Genomic DNA, 13,257 nt, shown 5'->3' on the forward strand with positions numbered 1-13,257 from the left:
GCAGGAGGGCTGGGACCCCCCCACGGCTGGACATGGCATCCTTGTGCCCTGTCCCTGGCCAGGGCTGGACCCCACCTGGAATGAGGTGATTCAGCCCCACGGATTTTGGGTCACCTCCACAGCCTCTGCTGGACACGGAACGTGGCTCCGTGTGGCCCCAAAGCCTCTCCGTGAGCGTCCCCGAGAGCTGGCGGGTGGATGAGCCCCCCCGGCCGCGCTGGCGGATCTTGGATCTGGAGTAGAGAAGACACCAATTAGCAGCTCTGCAAACCGCCCGTGCCCGGGTGCTCAGGGGGACTGAAAAATTAATGAGGGTTTAATTGAAGCAGCGCAGGCTGCCAGGGCTGACACCGGCCCGGCTCAGCTCACGGGAAGGGGGAGCCAAAGGGGCGTGGGGTGGCTGGAAGAGGCAGGGGAGCCCCAGGTGACAGGGATGCCCTTGGAATGAGGATCAGGGTGACTCTGTGGTCCTGGGATTTCCTTTCTGGGGCCCTGACAGCCCAAGCCGTGGTGCTGGGATGATGCCTGGGGGTCATGGAGGGCTGACCACACCGGCAGAGCACCCGCTGGAGCACCCAGCTGAGCCCAGCACCCAGAGAGAGGCACCCCCAAACCTGCATGAGCCCAGGTTCGAGTGGGATATTGGCCCTGGGTTTGCAGAGGGGACAACAGCGTGTCTGGGGAGGGACATCGCTGTGCAGGCAGCGCTGGCTCCGCCACAGCCTTTCCCTCCCCACTCCTGCAGCAGTCCCCCAACACCCACCCCCGGGGCGCAGAGCTGCCAGGGCGCTGCCGATTCCTGAAAACCTCCCTAGCCAGCGGCTCCAAGGAATGCAAAGGGCTGCAGCTTCCCCCAGCGGCTACGGGCTGCAGCAGCACGGCCCGGGGGGCTGCGCCCGACGGGGACGACCCCGCAGCCCCCTCTGCCTCGGGCTGCTGCAGCCGGGTCAGCCCCCCACAAACTGCGGGGGGCTTGGGGAGCAGGAGTCACGGCCGCTTATCCCAGAATCCCGACAGCTCTTGTCCCTCTGCACTGCCAGGTCACCCAGCGGTGACACTGCCGGTGCTCGGGGCACTGGTGGCTCAGCCAGCCCCTCTGAGACCCCCCCAGCACAAAAGCCGCTGTAAAGGGGTGAGGAGCTGCTGTCACGCACCCCGTGTCCCTGAGGGACAGCTCTGGGTGCCACTGGGCAAGCTGGACCTGGGGTGACCCTAACACTGTAGGGGGGGGGTCCCTTTTATTGTCCCCACTGTCAGCGCTGGCCTGGGAAAAGAGGGGAGTCGGGGTAGAAAAGCAGAAATAGCCCAATTTTGGGGTTCCCTTCCTCCTACATCACCCCTGCGGGAGCAGCTCTGGGCTGGTTCATGCCACCCAAACCCCTTTTGCCCCGTCCTGGGGGAGCTGATGAGGCACATAGGGTGCTGCCTGCCCAAAACAGGGGTTCCGGCACGTGGGTCTGGTTTGTCCTCGCTGCGGTGGCACCAGGTGGGGTCGGTGCTTGTCCCCCTCCCCCGAGAGGGGACCGGGGGAAGCGGTGCCACCCATGGGCTGGGGCAGCAGCAAAGGAATATCTGGGTTTCCCCTCGCCCTGCCGGGAGCTGGGGCTGGCTCTGACGGGGGTGGGGGCGACCTTCTCGATGTCCCCAAACCCAGGGAGCGGCAGCCAGAGCTCTCTCCCCGCCAGGCCGCAGAGCTTTGCCGGCCGGCACGCAGGGGGTTAAGCATCCCCGTCTCCCTCACACTTGAGACGTCACCGTCACCAGTGGCGTGGGGGGGCCGGGGGGCTATGGTGGTCTTTGTGGTGCATTCGGCAGCTGGCGCAGGGCGGCTCACGCACACGGCGGGCGGCTCGTCCCCGCACCCCGCGCTCGCCAGCATCCGCAGACTCCCGGCCGCCGCCACCGCCTGCCCACGCCGCGGGCTCCCACCGCCACGGTGAGCGCGGGCCGCCGCGGCCGCGGGGACAGGGCTGCCACCAGGCCTGAGAGCAGGGCGAGGGGTGTCCCCCCGGGACCCCGCCAGCAGCCCCTCGCAGCCGCCCCTCTCTCCTCTTTGCACCCCCGGCGCGGTGCTGGCCGGACCGGGGGTGCTGGGCTGGGTGCTGGTGGGGTGGGCGATGCTGGGGTGGGTTCGCCCCTCCTGGGGCTGCTGCAGCCCCGCGGTGGCCCCGGGTGGGTGCGGGCGCACGGGTGGGTGCCCGCCCGCGCCGGCGGGTGCTGCGGCTCGGCTCCCGGCAGCCCTGCGGTAAATCCGGCTGCTCAGCCGCAGCCGCAGCCAGGCACGGGGGAGCCCCCTGCACCCCCCGGCCCCACTCGAGGGGGGCTCAGCCCCATGGGGGGCTCACACATGCCGCCGGCCAGGGAGCTCCCCAAACCGGGGGGGGGGGGGTCAACGCGCCGAGACCCCCAACTCCACCCTGCTCAGGGCTGGGGGTGCCCCGGTTGATCCTGGGGTGGGATCTGGCCCCGGCACCCCGATTCCCAGGATAAGCTGTGCCCCCCATGGAAAATCCTTCAGGCACCGCGCGCCCGACCCTGCAGCGGCTGCGGCGGTGCCGGCGCGGCCATGGGCGGGGGGCAGCGGCAGGGGGGCAACGGCGGCGGGGGGCACCCAGCGGGCACCCGGCGGGCACCCGGCGGGCGGGGGGCTGCGGGGAGCGGCGCCAGGTCAAGGGGAAGGGGCAGGCAGCCCCCGGCCGGGGCTGCGGCGCTGCACCAGGCTGCGGTGCCCAGGGCGATGCTGCGCCGGCAGCAAAAGGGGCACAGCCCCAAACCGGCCTGAGCCCGGGGGCGTCGCTGCCCCTCCGGCGTGGCCAGCCCGGGCACTGCCGGCTCGGGAGAGGGATGCTCCTGGACGCAGGATTTGGTCCTGCCTGGAGCAGGAGTGGGGGTTCACCCCATCGGCTGGGTTGTCCCCATGGAGGTGACACCCGCCGTGGGTCCCCATGGGGCAGGGTGCTCGTGGGCAGCAGGGAGAGGCGGCGCTGCAGGAAGAGGTGCAGGTTCTGGAGCAGGGCTGAGGTGCAACGAGGCCACCGCAGGGAGGGACAGAACCCGGGGCCACCTCGGGTGTGGCTGGGGACAGGGAGCCTGCTGTTCCCAGCCCTCCTGTGTCAGCACGTTCCTCTGTGAGCACTGCTGGTTTGGGGGTGACTCTCCCAGCGGATTTGGGGCGCACAGTTCCCCCAGTTCAGCAGTGGGGGGAGCCCCTCGCCCTCCCTCACAGCCCCCCTGGGAGGGATGTGCTGTCCCCCCAGACCAAGTGTCACCGGGGGGTGTAAGCACCTGGGACCAAAGAAAAGGCATAAAACAAGGGCTGAACCCCAAGCGGAGCCGCTCCCCAGCCCAAGGGGCTGCAGCAATCCCCAAACCAGCACCTGGCACCAAACCCCTGCACCACGGCTCTGGAGTCACCCCAGGGTGTCCTCGCACTGGGAACCCATCCGTGCCCCTTCCCTGGGCACAGGCAGAGTTCAGCAGCGACAAATCCCAGCCCCAAGCTGCCCGTCAAGGACAACGGTGGCACGGGCACAAGGATGCCCACACCCTCGTCACAGCCTGTGTGCCAGTACCAGAGCAGAGCAGGTGCCGATCTCCCACCCCACCGACTGCCCCAGCACCCAGGGACCCCCCCAGCACCCAGCTATCCCCCTGGCACCCCAGGGACCCCCCCAACACCCCAGGGACCCCCCCCCCCCCCATCACCCTTCCAAAACACCCCAGTGCTCAGCAGGATGAACCTCGGGATCACTGCACCACAGCAGCTCTGAGTGTGTTCGGTGTACCCCAGTTACCCCAAAAAACAGCTGCATTTAGGGCTTGTGCAGCCCCAGTGCAAAGCCACCACTTACTGGCCCTGGGAGGAGGAAGAGGAGGAGGAAGGCAAAGCCCTCACTGTTGATGCCAAGGGTCTGTGCTGGGGCTGAGTGGGGAGCTCTGGGCTGGGGGGGGTCACAACCCCATTCCAGGCACGAAGCCACCCCATCCCTCCCCTGCTGCTCCAGCTCTCCCTCTCCCCTTCCCCAGCCTCATTAATTAAACCCAAGCGCTTAATTATGACCTGCTGATCCCCCGGCTGCTTCCCCCTGCCTGCTGACACCGTGGGGCCAGTCCTGACCCCCCCACATCCCTGTAGGAGAGGTGGGATGCAGGGAACTGGGGGAGCATCCCGTTGCCTGCAGGATTTGGGTTGTGGCTCATTGGCGGCATAAAGGGATCTTCACACAGCGCTCAGGAAAGAGCAAAACCCAACCACTGGAGCTGGGAAAGTTATCCCTGGGGATCTTGGCCTCTCCAAGGAGAGATGGGCACAGATGGCTCCACTCTGGGGTTATCCCCAAGCTGCAGCAGGTCCCACAAGGGGTGAAGAGGGATGGGGATGCTCAGCCCGATGCCTGCTGAGCTCCTGGTGGCAGTAAAAAATAATCAAGGTAAATAAGGCGAAGGCTGGGGGCAACACGAGATGGAGGGGAGATCCAGTGTCCCACCGTGCTTCCCCTCCGGGTCACCCACCCATGGGTCCCCAGGGCAGGGTCAGTGGGGTGCCCTGACCCTCTTGCCCTCCTGCCCACAGGTCCCCGCCGGCCCATGAAGTGAGGCAGGCGGGTGGCACAGCCCCTGCTCCTGCCGTAGCCACCGCTGCCACACCAGGCACTGAGGTAAGGACCTGAGGGCACGGCCGTGGGGTGGGTGGGATGCTCTGGTGCAGGCACCAGACCCCCAAACCGGGTCTGTGGGGCACAATTCCCACTTGGGGTCTTCCCCTGTCCATGGGGGATGCCCAAGCCCCATAACCCAGGGGAATGGCATGACACCATGGGGGTCACCTGGGGCTGCCCCCCATCCCTTGTGGATGCCAGGGTTGGGGAACTGGGGTGTCTCAGGGGTGGCAGCCTGGCCAGGGGTGCCCCAGGAGCACAAGGCTCCCAGACCCTCAGCCCTCTTCCCTTCCCACCTCTGGAACTGGCAGAAGTGCTGGGAGAGCTGTCACATTCCAGGGAATGCTCACAGCTGCGTGCCCAGCCAGGAGGGATCAGGGTGGGCACAGGGAGGTGCCGTGGTGGAGGCCCTTGGGGGCTCGGGGGTGCCAGGGTGTCTGGCTGGTGGCACCGGTGCTGTTCCACTCTGTTCTGTTTCTCTCGCTCAGGTCTGCTGGCCATGGGCAACCTGATAAAGGTATTGGGCAAAGATTTAGAAAACTGTCCTCATTTTTTCCTGGATTTTGAAAGTAAGTCCCATGAGCAGGGTGGGCATGGGGAGGGCGCCAGGGCTGCCACCGCAGCTGCTGTCCAGAGGATGGGGACAGGCACAGTGTCCCTGAGCAGCCCCGTGTCCCCAGCTGACTGAAAAAGTCTCCAAAATGGGTCAGGGGACCGGGACCCCAGGAGATGCCCCATCCCTCAAAGAGTGGGGCAGATGTCCTGGCAGAGTGGTGGGATGCAGCAGGACCTGGCCCGGGACCACCTCAGGCACACACCCACTGCTGTTAGCTGACGGCACTGGTGGCCGTGTGGCATATCTGGTGACACCGCCAGGACAGGGACAGCCTGCAGGCTGGGAAAGGAGGAGGGAATGATCCGTGCCACCTGCGCTGCTGGGGAAGGTCAGTGCGGTGGCTGCAGCCTGCACCGAGGGATGGGGAGCAGGGATCTGCCTCAGCTTCCCATGGATCTGGGCTAAGGGCCAGGAAAGGACAGCTCTCGGCCCCCCAGGCTGGACACGGGGGGTACAGGACACGGTGGCCATTGTGACAGGATGCCAGGCCGGGCACAGCCCCAGGGCTCTCCCGGCTCCCCCTCCCGCAATTCCTCCCAGGGCACAGCTCAGAGCAGGAGTGAGGAGAGTGAGAAGAGTGCAGTGGCATCTGCTCGCCCCAGCCCCTGCCCCAGTTCCATCCCCAGCGGGGGACAGGACGTGCACAGCTCCCCACACCACCTCTGACTCCGGGACCCCCCAAAATACCCAGGGCTGGGGTCACACAGCCCCCCACTCCCACGGCGAGGGACCTTCCTGCTCCTCCTGGCTCCTTTGAGGCGGCACAAACCTCTCCTGCCTCCAGTCCCCTCCACAGCCCCCTGGCACAGTTCTGGGGGCTCCCCAGGACCCCTCATTTCGGGGCTGGCTCTGCACTAGAGTAGGGGTTTGGCTGTAGCCAAGACTCCAGGGACTTCAGGGACTTCCCGGCGGCTTCTCCTCCCTTCGCTCCTCCCTCTCCATCACCCCATCCGCCAGCGCTCATCACCATCGGGGGGGAAGAGGCTGCACCCGGGGCCGGGAGCAGCCGCGGCGTCACCCCCGGAGCCCCCCGAGCCCCCGGGGAGCAGCGGGGGGAGGACGGGGCTCCGGCCACCGCCGCTGCCCGCAGCCCAGCACCTCTTCCCCGGGCTCCACCTCACCATCATGCTTTTTTCCTCTTGTTTCTTCTCTTGCAGGTTTCACATGGGGAACCTTCTAAAAGTGTTGACTTATAACGAACTTGACCAAGGCCCTAATTTTTTCCTTGACTTTGAAAGTGAGATGGGATTTTTATTTTCCGTTTTTGTTTCGTACTTATCCTGAGTTCCACATCCACACCATTTTGAGTTCTTTGTCCCCCGTCGCCCATCGCATCGCGCCCATCCCAGACGTCCTCCCCCCACCTTTGCCATCCGGGGGTGTCCCCGGGGAGGGGGGCCAGACCCGTGGCCGGGGGCTGTCGCTCCGCACCTCTCCCCCGGGGCACTTTGCAGCCTCTTGGGGCCGAGGGCTGCTCGGGGACCCCTCGCGGTGAGCAGGACCGCGGGCACAGGGCAGCCAGGACTCACCCCCACCCGCCCCCCGCTCCACGGCTTGAGCTGAGCTCGGGCAAGGAGAACGGAGCAGGGGGACAATCCGGCCAGGAAGGGCTGCGGGCCGGCGGGGGAGCCGTGGCGTGGGGTGCTGGCACCCCGCTCTGGCTCTCGCCGCCCCGGGCCCCGCTCAGAGCCCTCCGGGTTTCTCTCCCCGGGGCGCTGCCCTGCAGATGCGCAGCCGACGGAGGCCGAGACGGCGGTGTGGAACCAGGTGAACGCCGTGCTGGAGGAGGCACAGACCATCCTGGCCGAGCTGCAGTCCTACACGGGCGCCGGGCAGGAGATCCGAGAGGTGGGTGCAGCCCCGGCGGCCGCTGCTCGCCCACCCTCCGTGCCTTGGGGCAACCGCTGGCGCTCTCCCCTCCCAGGCCATCCAAAACCCCGGGGACCTGCGGCTGCAGGAGCGCGCCTGGAGCGCCGTGTGCCCCCTGGTCGCCAAGCTGAAACGCTTCTACGAGTTCTCCCTGCGGCTGGGTGAGTGCCTGAGCTCCCCTGCATCCCTCCCCGTGCATCCCGCATTCCCACCCCCCCGGAGGCTGCGGGAGTCCTGGCCCCGGAGTGTGTACTCAGCTCGGGATGCTGCGCTGTGCCTCAGTTTCCCCTCGGGGGTTTGGAGGTGCAGAGGGGGACCGGGAGTGCTCTGTCCCCAGAGAACGCCCTGCGGAGCCTGCTGGAGGCACTCACCAGCCCCCCCTACGCCCCGACCCAGCACCTGGAGCGGGAGCAAGCCCTGGCCAAGCAGTTTGCCGAGATCCTGCACTTCACCCTCAGCTTCGATGAGCTCAAGGTGCCTCCCTGTGCGGGGCAACAGCGAGGGGCGTCCCCACGCCGGGACCCTGTGAGCCAGCAGAGTCCCTTGGGACCCCTAACCCTGGTGTCCCCCCCTCAGATGACCAACCCCGCCATCCAGAACGACTTCAGCTACTACAGACGGACCATCAGCCGGAATCGCATCAACAACCTGCAGGTGGGAGGACTCTGCTGCTCCCCCGGCCAGGGGCAGCCTCCCCCAGGGGCTCACAGGGCTGGGAATGGCTTGGGGGGGCTCAGCCACCCCAGTGACCTCCATCACACCCCCCCAGCTGGATGCAGAGAGCGAGGTGAACAACGAGATGGCCAACAGGATGTCCCTGTTCTACGCCGAGGCCACCCCCATGCTGAAAACACTCAGCAATGCCACCACCAAGTTCGTTTCGGAGGTGAGGAGGGCTGGGGGGACCCTCAGGGTGGGCAGAAACCCCCTCCAGCCACCACACATGGGGGAAACAGCAGCTGGGACCTGTTGGGTTTCAGAACAAGACCCTCCCGATCGAGGACACGACCGACTGCCTGAGCACCATGGCCTGCGTGTGCAGGGTGATGCTGGAGACCCCGTGAGTGCCCCACTTTGGGGTTTGGGGGGACATCCCGGTCCTGGGGTCCCTCTGCCACCCCGCCCAGGCTCAGGCAGCCTCTCTCCTGGCCCAGGGAGTACCGGAGCCGCTTCACCAACACCGAGACCCTGCTCTTCTGCATGAGGGTGATGGTCGGCGTCATCATCCTCTACGACCACGTCCACCCCGTGGGGGCCTTCGCCAAGACCTCCAAGATCGACGTGAGTGGTCTTGGGGGTCACAGCTGTGGGGTCAGAGCCGTGCCACTCACCCCAGTGGCTGTGATCCCCGGGGTCCCTCTCCCTGGCTTGAGCAGTGAGGAGGAGGATGGGGAGGAAGGGGGAACCTCAGGGATCTCACAGCCCCTCTCTCTGCCCCCATCAGATGAAAGGCTGCATTAAAGTCTTGAAAGACCAACCCTCAACCAGCACCGAGGGGCTCCTGAACGCTCTGAGGTGAGACGGGGGCTTGGGGACACAGCGGGGAGGTGGCGTCCCCCGGCAGCGCTGTGGGGTGGCAGCAGAGCAGGTGGGGGGCTGTGACCTGTGTCCCCTCCCCGTCCAGGTACACCACTCGGCACCTCAACGACGACACCACGTCCAAACAGATCCGGGCCCTGCTGCAGTGAGCGCGGGGCGGCCGCCGGAGCCGCACGTCACCGTGTCACCGACGCCCATGACCATACAGCTCATTTTGTACAGAGGGAAAAGGGACAACGAGGAATACACAGAAATGTTAAAAGCAAATCAAGACGGCCCCGGGCCGCCCTCCCCCGCCACGCCCCCCCTTCCCACCCCCAAATCAGCACCCGCTCCTGGACACGAGGTGTGGGTGGCACCGTGGGGACACCGCGCCGGGGGGGCCGGGGCCGGGCAGGAGAGACCCGGGCAAGGGAAGTGCTGATGGGGCTGGCAGCAGGGTGCCCATGGCACGGGGGCACCTTGGGGAGGGGGCAGGCGGTGCCCCTGTCCCCATTCTGGTCCCCAAGCGGAGGAGGAGGGAGAGGATGAGGAGGAGGAGGAGAAGGAAGAAGTATCCCTGTGGATCTGCACTGACTCTGGAGGAAAAGGCTCAGTCTCACCTGGTAGATTTTTAATATGAGAAATTAAATCCACACTCACCTCTTCTTTTCTACATTTTTTTTTTTTTTGGGTGTGAAATAAAATGACATTTAATCTGTTCGTGGCCGGAGCGGGGCCGTCTCTGCTGTGTCCCATCCCGCGCCGCCCCAGGGACCGTGTCGCCTCTCTGTGACACCTGCGGGACAAACCCCACCTCCCACAGTGACCAGGAGGGACAACAGCCCAGGTGCCCCCCGAGTCAGCCCAGCCAGGACCCCCTCCTTCCCCGGTGCAGACTGGGAGGACTGGGGCTGCTGGAGGCCGGTCCCGGCTGCCAGGACCGGTGCCTTTGCCGGCAGGTGGCCCTGTGACACCGCGACAACGCAGCCACGCCGGCCCCACCCGTGCCAAGCCAGCCCTGGGGGCACCCACCGGGCATCGCACCCCCACCCGCAGCCCCCCGAGCTGGGGGAGACCCCCGCAGGGCAGGACGCCGTGCCAGCCCTTGGCTGGGTCTGTGTCACCCCCCAGGGGACCCCCAGGACTGTCCTCAGGGTGGCTCAGAGCCGAGTCCCCTGGGATTTGGTGTCCTGCCAGCCCGCTCCTTCCCGCCGCCTTTCCCGCCGGGCACACGGCAGCTACGGGCACCGTGCCCCCCCTCTGCCCTGCCCGTCCGGGGGGGTGACAATGGACACCCCACGGGTGGCACCACAGACCCAGAGCTTCGTGCAAGGCGGCTCTGGCAGGCTCTGCCTCAGTTTCCCCACTGCCCGCTGTGTGTGCTGGGGGGCACACGGGCAGTGTCCCCACGGCTCCCCGAGGTGGAATTCCTCGGGGTGCCACCATAGGGACACCCATCCCACCCACCTGCAGCCCCCATGTCCCCAAACCTCCATGGACCCCTTCCCCAGACCCAGGGCTGCCCAGAGGGGAGGGGGGGGAGGGGGGACAGCCCCCAGCCCTTTGGATTCTGGCATTTCCTGGGCCCGGTGCCAGGATCCCGCCGTGCCCGGCCGGGTTTGCCGCCAAATCCGCCGAACTCCCGCGCGGGGCGGGACGGGGACACGCTCTTGCACAACCCCGGCCAACAGCTCCTTTTATTTTTAGGCTCTTGCAACATTTGGCTTTGCCACAGCCACCTGAAGCGCTGCCAAGGCATCGGATGGGCCACAGGCTCCCCAGCGCCCTGCCCTGCTCCCGAGCCGCTGCACGCCCCAGCCGTGCCTCAGTTTCCCCATGAGTTCCTTTGACGCACTGGGGCTGCGATGGCAGCGGTGCCAGCCAGCCCTTCTGAGCCCAAATGGACCCCGAGGGCCCCGTTAAATCCCCCCGGTGCTCCACGGCACGAGGATCCCACCTGGGAGCTGAGGACGGGGCCAGGACACGGCTCAGTGCGTGGCTGCAGCTGCTGCGTGTCTGCAGGGGCTGGTGGCCCCGGGTGACACCGTCCCCCAGACGGTCCCTGGCCCGTCCGAGGAGCGTCCCTGCAGTGTGGGAACTGGGCTGGGAAGAGGCAGGACAGCGTCACCACCCGGGACTCTCCAACAGGAGTCAGGGGACAGCCGGATCCTTTAAAGCCACCAGTGAGCACGGGCACAGACACCAGCTGGTCACCGGTGCTGGGAGAGGTGGCAGCTGTGTCCGTGTCCCAGTGCCGGTCGGGTCCTGGCACAGAGCCCATAACATCCCCCCTGTGGTGCTTGTGAGGGGAGGGATGAGACCAAATTCGTGCCACATCCCAGCCCGGACTGTCCCCAGCGTGGCACTTTTCAGGGCAGAGCAGGTGGCACATGCCACCCTGGCAAAGGGCAGCACTGCATGGATGAGGCTTTTCCTGTCGGAGCATTTTGGAGCCAAAACCGGGTGAGACAAGGGAACCAAAAAGGGACGTACAACACCTTGATCATCACGGACACGTGAGCTCAGAGCTCTGGGGACAGTGCCACCCATGAGGGCAGCAATCAGGGGCAGCTCGGCGTGGAGCCCTGGCAGGGGCTGCTGGCGGCAGCACACAGCGGGATGCAGATGAGGAGGTGCTGCCCGTGCACCTCTCGCTGCTGGACACGAGGATTTGGGCTGCCACGGTGCCAGGGGGACCCCTGGATCTGCCTCTGCCAGCGGCCTGGGGCAGGAGCACACCGGCACCGTGTCAAAATGCCGGTGTCCAAGCGAGGGGACTGCCCCGGGGACAGGCAGTGCCACCGGGATGGTGCCCGGTCAGCGAGGACACGGAGCTCCCCCAGCTCGGGCTCTCAGCTCCATGCTCAGCCAGACCAGGGTGCCGAGGACTTTAATTGATGGCGAGCCAAGCCACGCCGGGCCTGTTTTCTAATCCCAGTGTAATTAATGACCTTATCTTTGGCCAAAGCCATTTAGATTAAGTGGCTGGTGTGATGGGCTCGGCGGCTCCGGCTGCACAGATGGAAGAGCCGCGTTTGTCTGGGGATTAGCGGAGGGCAGATGGAGTGAAGTGCCATTCCCCATCCCCAAACCTCCCGGCACTGACAGCAGCCTGAAACCTGAGACCACAACAACTTTCTCAGGGACTGGCGAGCGATTCCTGCATTGTTTGTCCTTTCTGCAGGGCCCAGAGCAGCAGGAGCTGCTGCCAGCACCAGGAACTGGTGTGACCCTGCCAGGAGCTCCCAGTCCCTGCCTGGAGACCTTAAAACAGCAGAGGTACAACACACCGAGAGTGACATCCTTTGGAGAGCAACCCCCGGCAGGAATGCTTACCTGGCTCTGCTCAAATAAAGTTCTCAGTGGCAGCCCACAGCTCTCCAAGGAAGAGAACCCACCTGTATCATGGTGCTGAGAGCATCAGGGCACGTGTCCTCCCTCCACTTCCCTCCACTGCACGGACAAGGAAGTGTGGCACTCCCTGTTCACCTGGAACACCTGGGAACCAAGGGGGAAAAGGCCTGGGAGCCCCTGCCCCCCCTGCTCAGCACAGCCCATCCCACTCAGGCTGCTGAAGAGAACAGGCTACTGTGGAAGAGAAATAACACGAATCCATGGGGATAACAAAGTTCATATTAAACCGATTAAGGATATTTAATCCACCTCTAACAGTATGGACATCTGACTGCACTCAGGAGCCCGAGCAGATAATCCTAGCCCTCCTTCCCAGTGCTACCCCAGTGATCCCAGCCTGGCCTGGGGAGATGACTCAACATCTCAGAGCTGTCTGTCACAAACCAGCTCAGCACAGGGGGCTCCATTCCCAGCTCACACTTGGTCCATCCAGGCTGGGAGAACACAATTCCACGGCCTCGTGGCCACGTGCTCCAGCACTGGGCCGAGCCCACATCCATGGGTTGAGTCAGCATGGATGGCAAACAAGTCTGGGCTGGAGAAGAGGCTCAGCTGGCACTACACAGACCCAGCAACACCGCAGTGCCCGGCATTCCAAAGCTGGTGCCCAGCTCTGCCCAGTGCCAAATTCCCAGCTCTTCCCTGCACATTCCCTTCAGTCCGAGCTCCCACACGCCATCACACAGCCCAAGGCAGCCGCCCCACGGGGCACTACAGGAATAATTCCACGCCGAGGAACACAAACTGGAGGTTTAATCTAATCCCCACCAAAGCAGGAATCTCCAGAGCCCGCGCCGGCAAATCCACCCACGCAGCTCTTCCCTGGCAGGATGAGTCCTGGCTCTTGCCACATGGCACAGCACAAGGCAAAACTTGTGTTCTACCAACCCTCAAACCCTCCCAGGTTTGCATTTGCCAGAATCCCAAACGGCCTGGAAAGGCTGTCCTGGTTTCACCAGAGCGGCATTCCAGGCACAAATGGCACTCTCATCCTCCAGGAACAACAATGGACACCAACTGCCTGGCGGACACAGCACCAGGAATTTGCTGCTCAGTAGCTTGGATTCAAATTCGGGGCCAGTTCCCAGTGCCAAACCACAGTGTAACCCCCCGGGAATTCTGCCTTAACTAGGACAGGCTCATCTGTTGCAAACTCGATGAGATCATTTCCAAGTTCCT

The 13,257-nt window shown here is 65.3% G+C and overlaps 1 protein-coding gene across 4 annotated transcripts; it reads left to right on the forward strand.

The window, feature by feature from the left end:
• Positions 1-1,762: 1,762 nt before the first annotated feature.
• On the forward strand, positions 1,763-9,395 carry LOC128818938 (CYFIP-related Rac1 interactor A-like). 4 transcript variants are annotated; one of them, XM_053998755.1, is made up of 13 exons: positions 1,763-1,936; positions 4,228-4,430; positions 4,574-4,658; positions 5,147-5,227; positions 7,001-7,122; positions 7,199-7,304; positions 7,481-7,617; positions 7,720-7,797; positions 7,913-8,029; positions 8,124-8,203; positions 8,298-8,424; positions 8,588-8,658; positions 8,768-9,395. In XM_053998755.1, the coding sequence occupies exons 4-13, from the start codon at positions 5,158-5,160 to the stop codon at positions 8,829-8,831; spliced, it is 972 nt and encodes a 323-aa protein (XP_053854730.1). In that variant the 5' UTR covers positions 1,763-1,936; positions 4,228-4,430; positions 4,574-4,658; positions 5,147-5,157; the 3' UTR covers positions 8,832-9,395. The 4 variants fall into 4 exon arrangements, with proteins under 4 accessions (XP_053854730.1, XP_053854729.1, XP_053854728.1 ...); XM_053998754.1 differs by lacking the exon at positions 4,228-4,430; XM_053998753.1 differs by lacking the exons at positions 1,763-1,936; positions 4,228-4,430; positions 4,574-4,658 and adding an exon at positions 6,432-6,511 and having other exon boundaries at positions 5,142-5,227.
• Positions 9,396-13,257: the final 3,862 nt, after the last annotated feature.

Source organism: Vidua macroura, chromosome 25 (assembly GCF_024509145.1).
Source record: "Vidua macroura isolate BioBank_ID:100142 chromosome 25, ASM2450914v1, whole genome shotgun sequence".
NCBI classification, from domain to species: Eukaryota; Metazoa; Chordata; class Aves; order Passeriformes; family Viduidae; genus Vidua; species Vidua macroura.

Bases quoted from the DNA above. Each gene is read 5' to 3' on its own strand.
- LOC128818938 (XM_053998752.1), top strand. From the start codon at position 6,400: ATGCTTTTTTCCTCTTGTTTCTTCTCTTGCAGGTTTCACATGGGGAAC. The intron at 7,798-7,912 runs GTGGGAGGACTC...ACACCCCCCCAG, and splicing joins ATCGCATCAACAACCTGCAG to CTGGATGCAGAGAGCGAGGT. The intron at 8,425-8,587 runs GTGAGTGGTCTT...TGCCCCCATCAG, and splicing joins CCAAGACCTCCAAGATCGAC to ATGAAAGGCTGCATTAAAGT.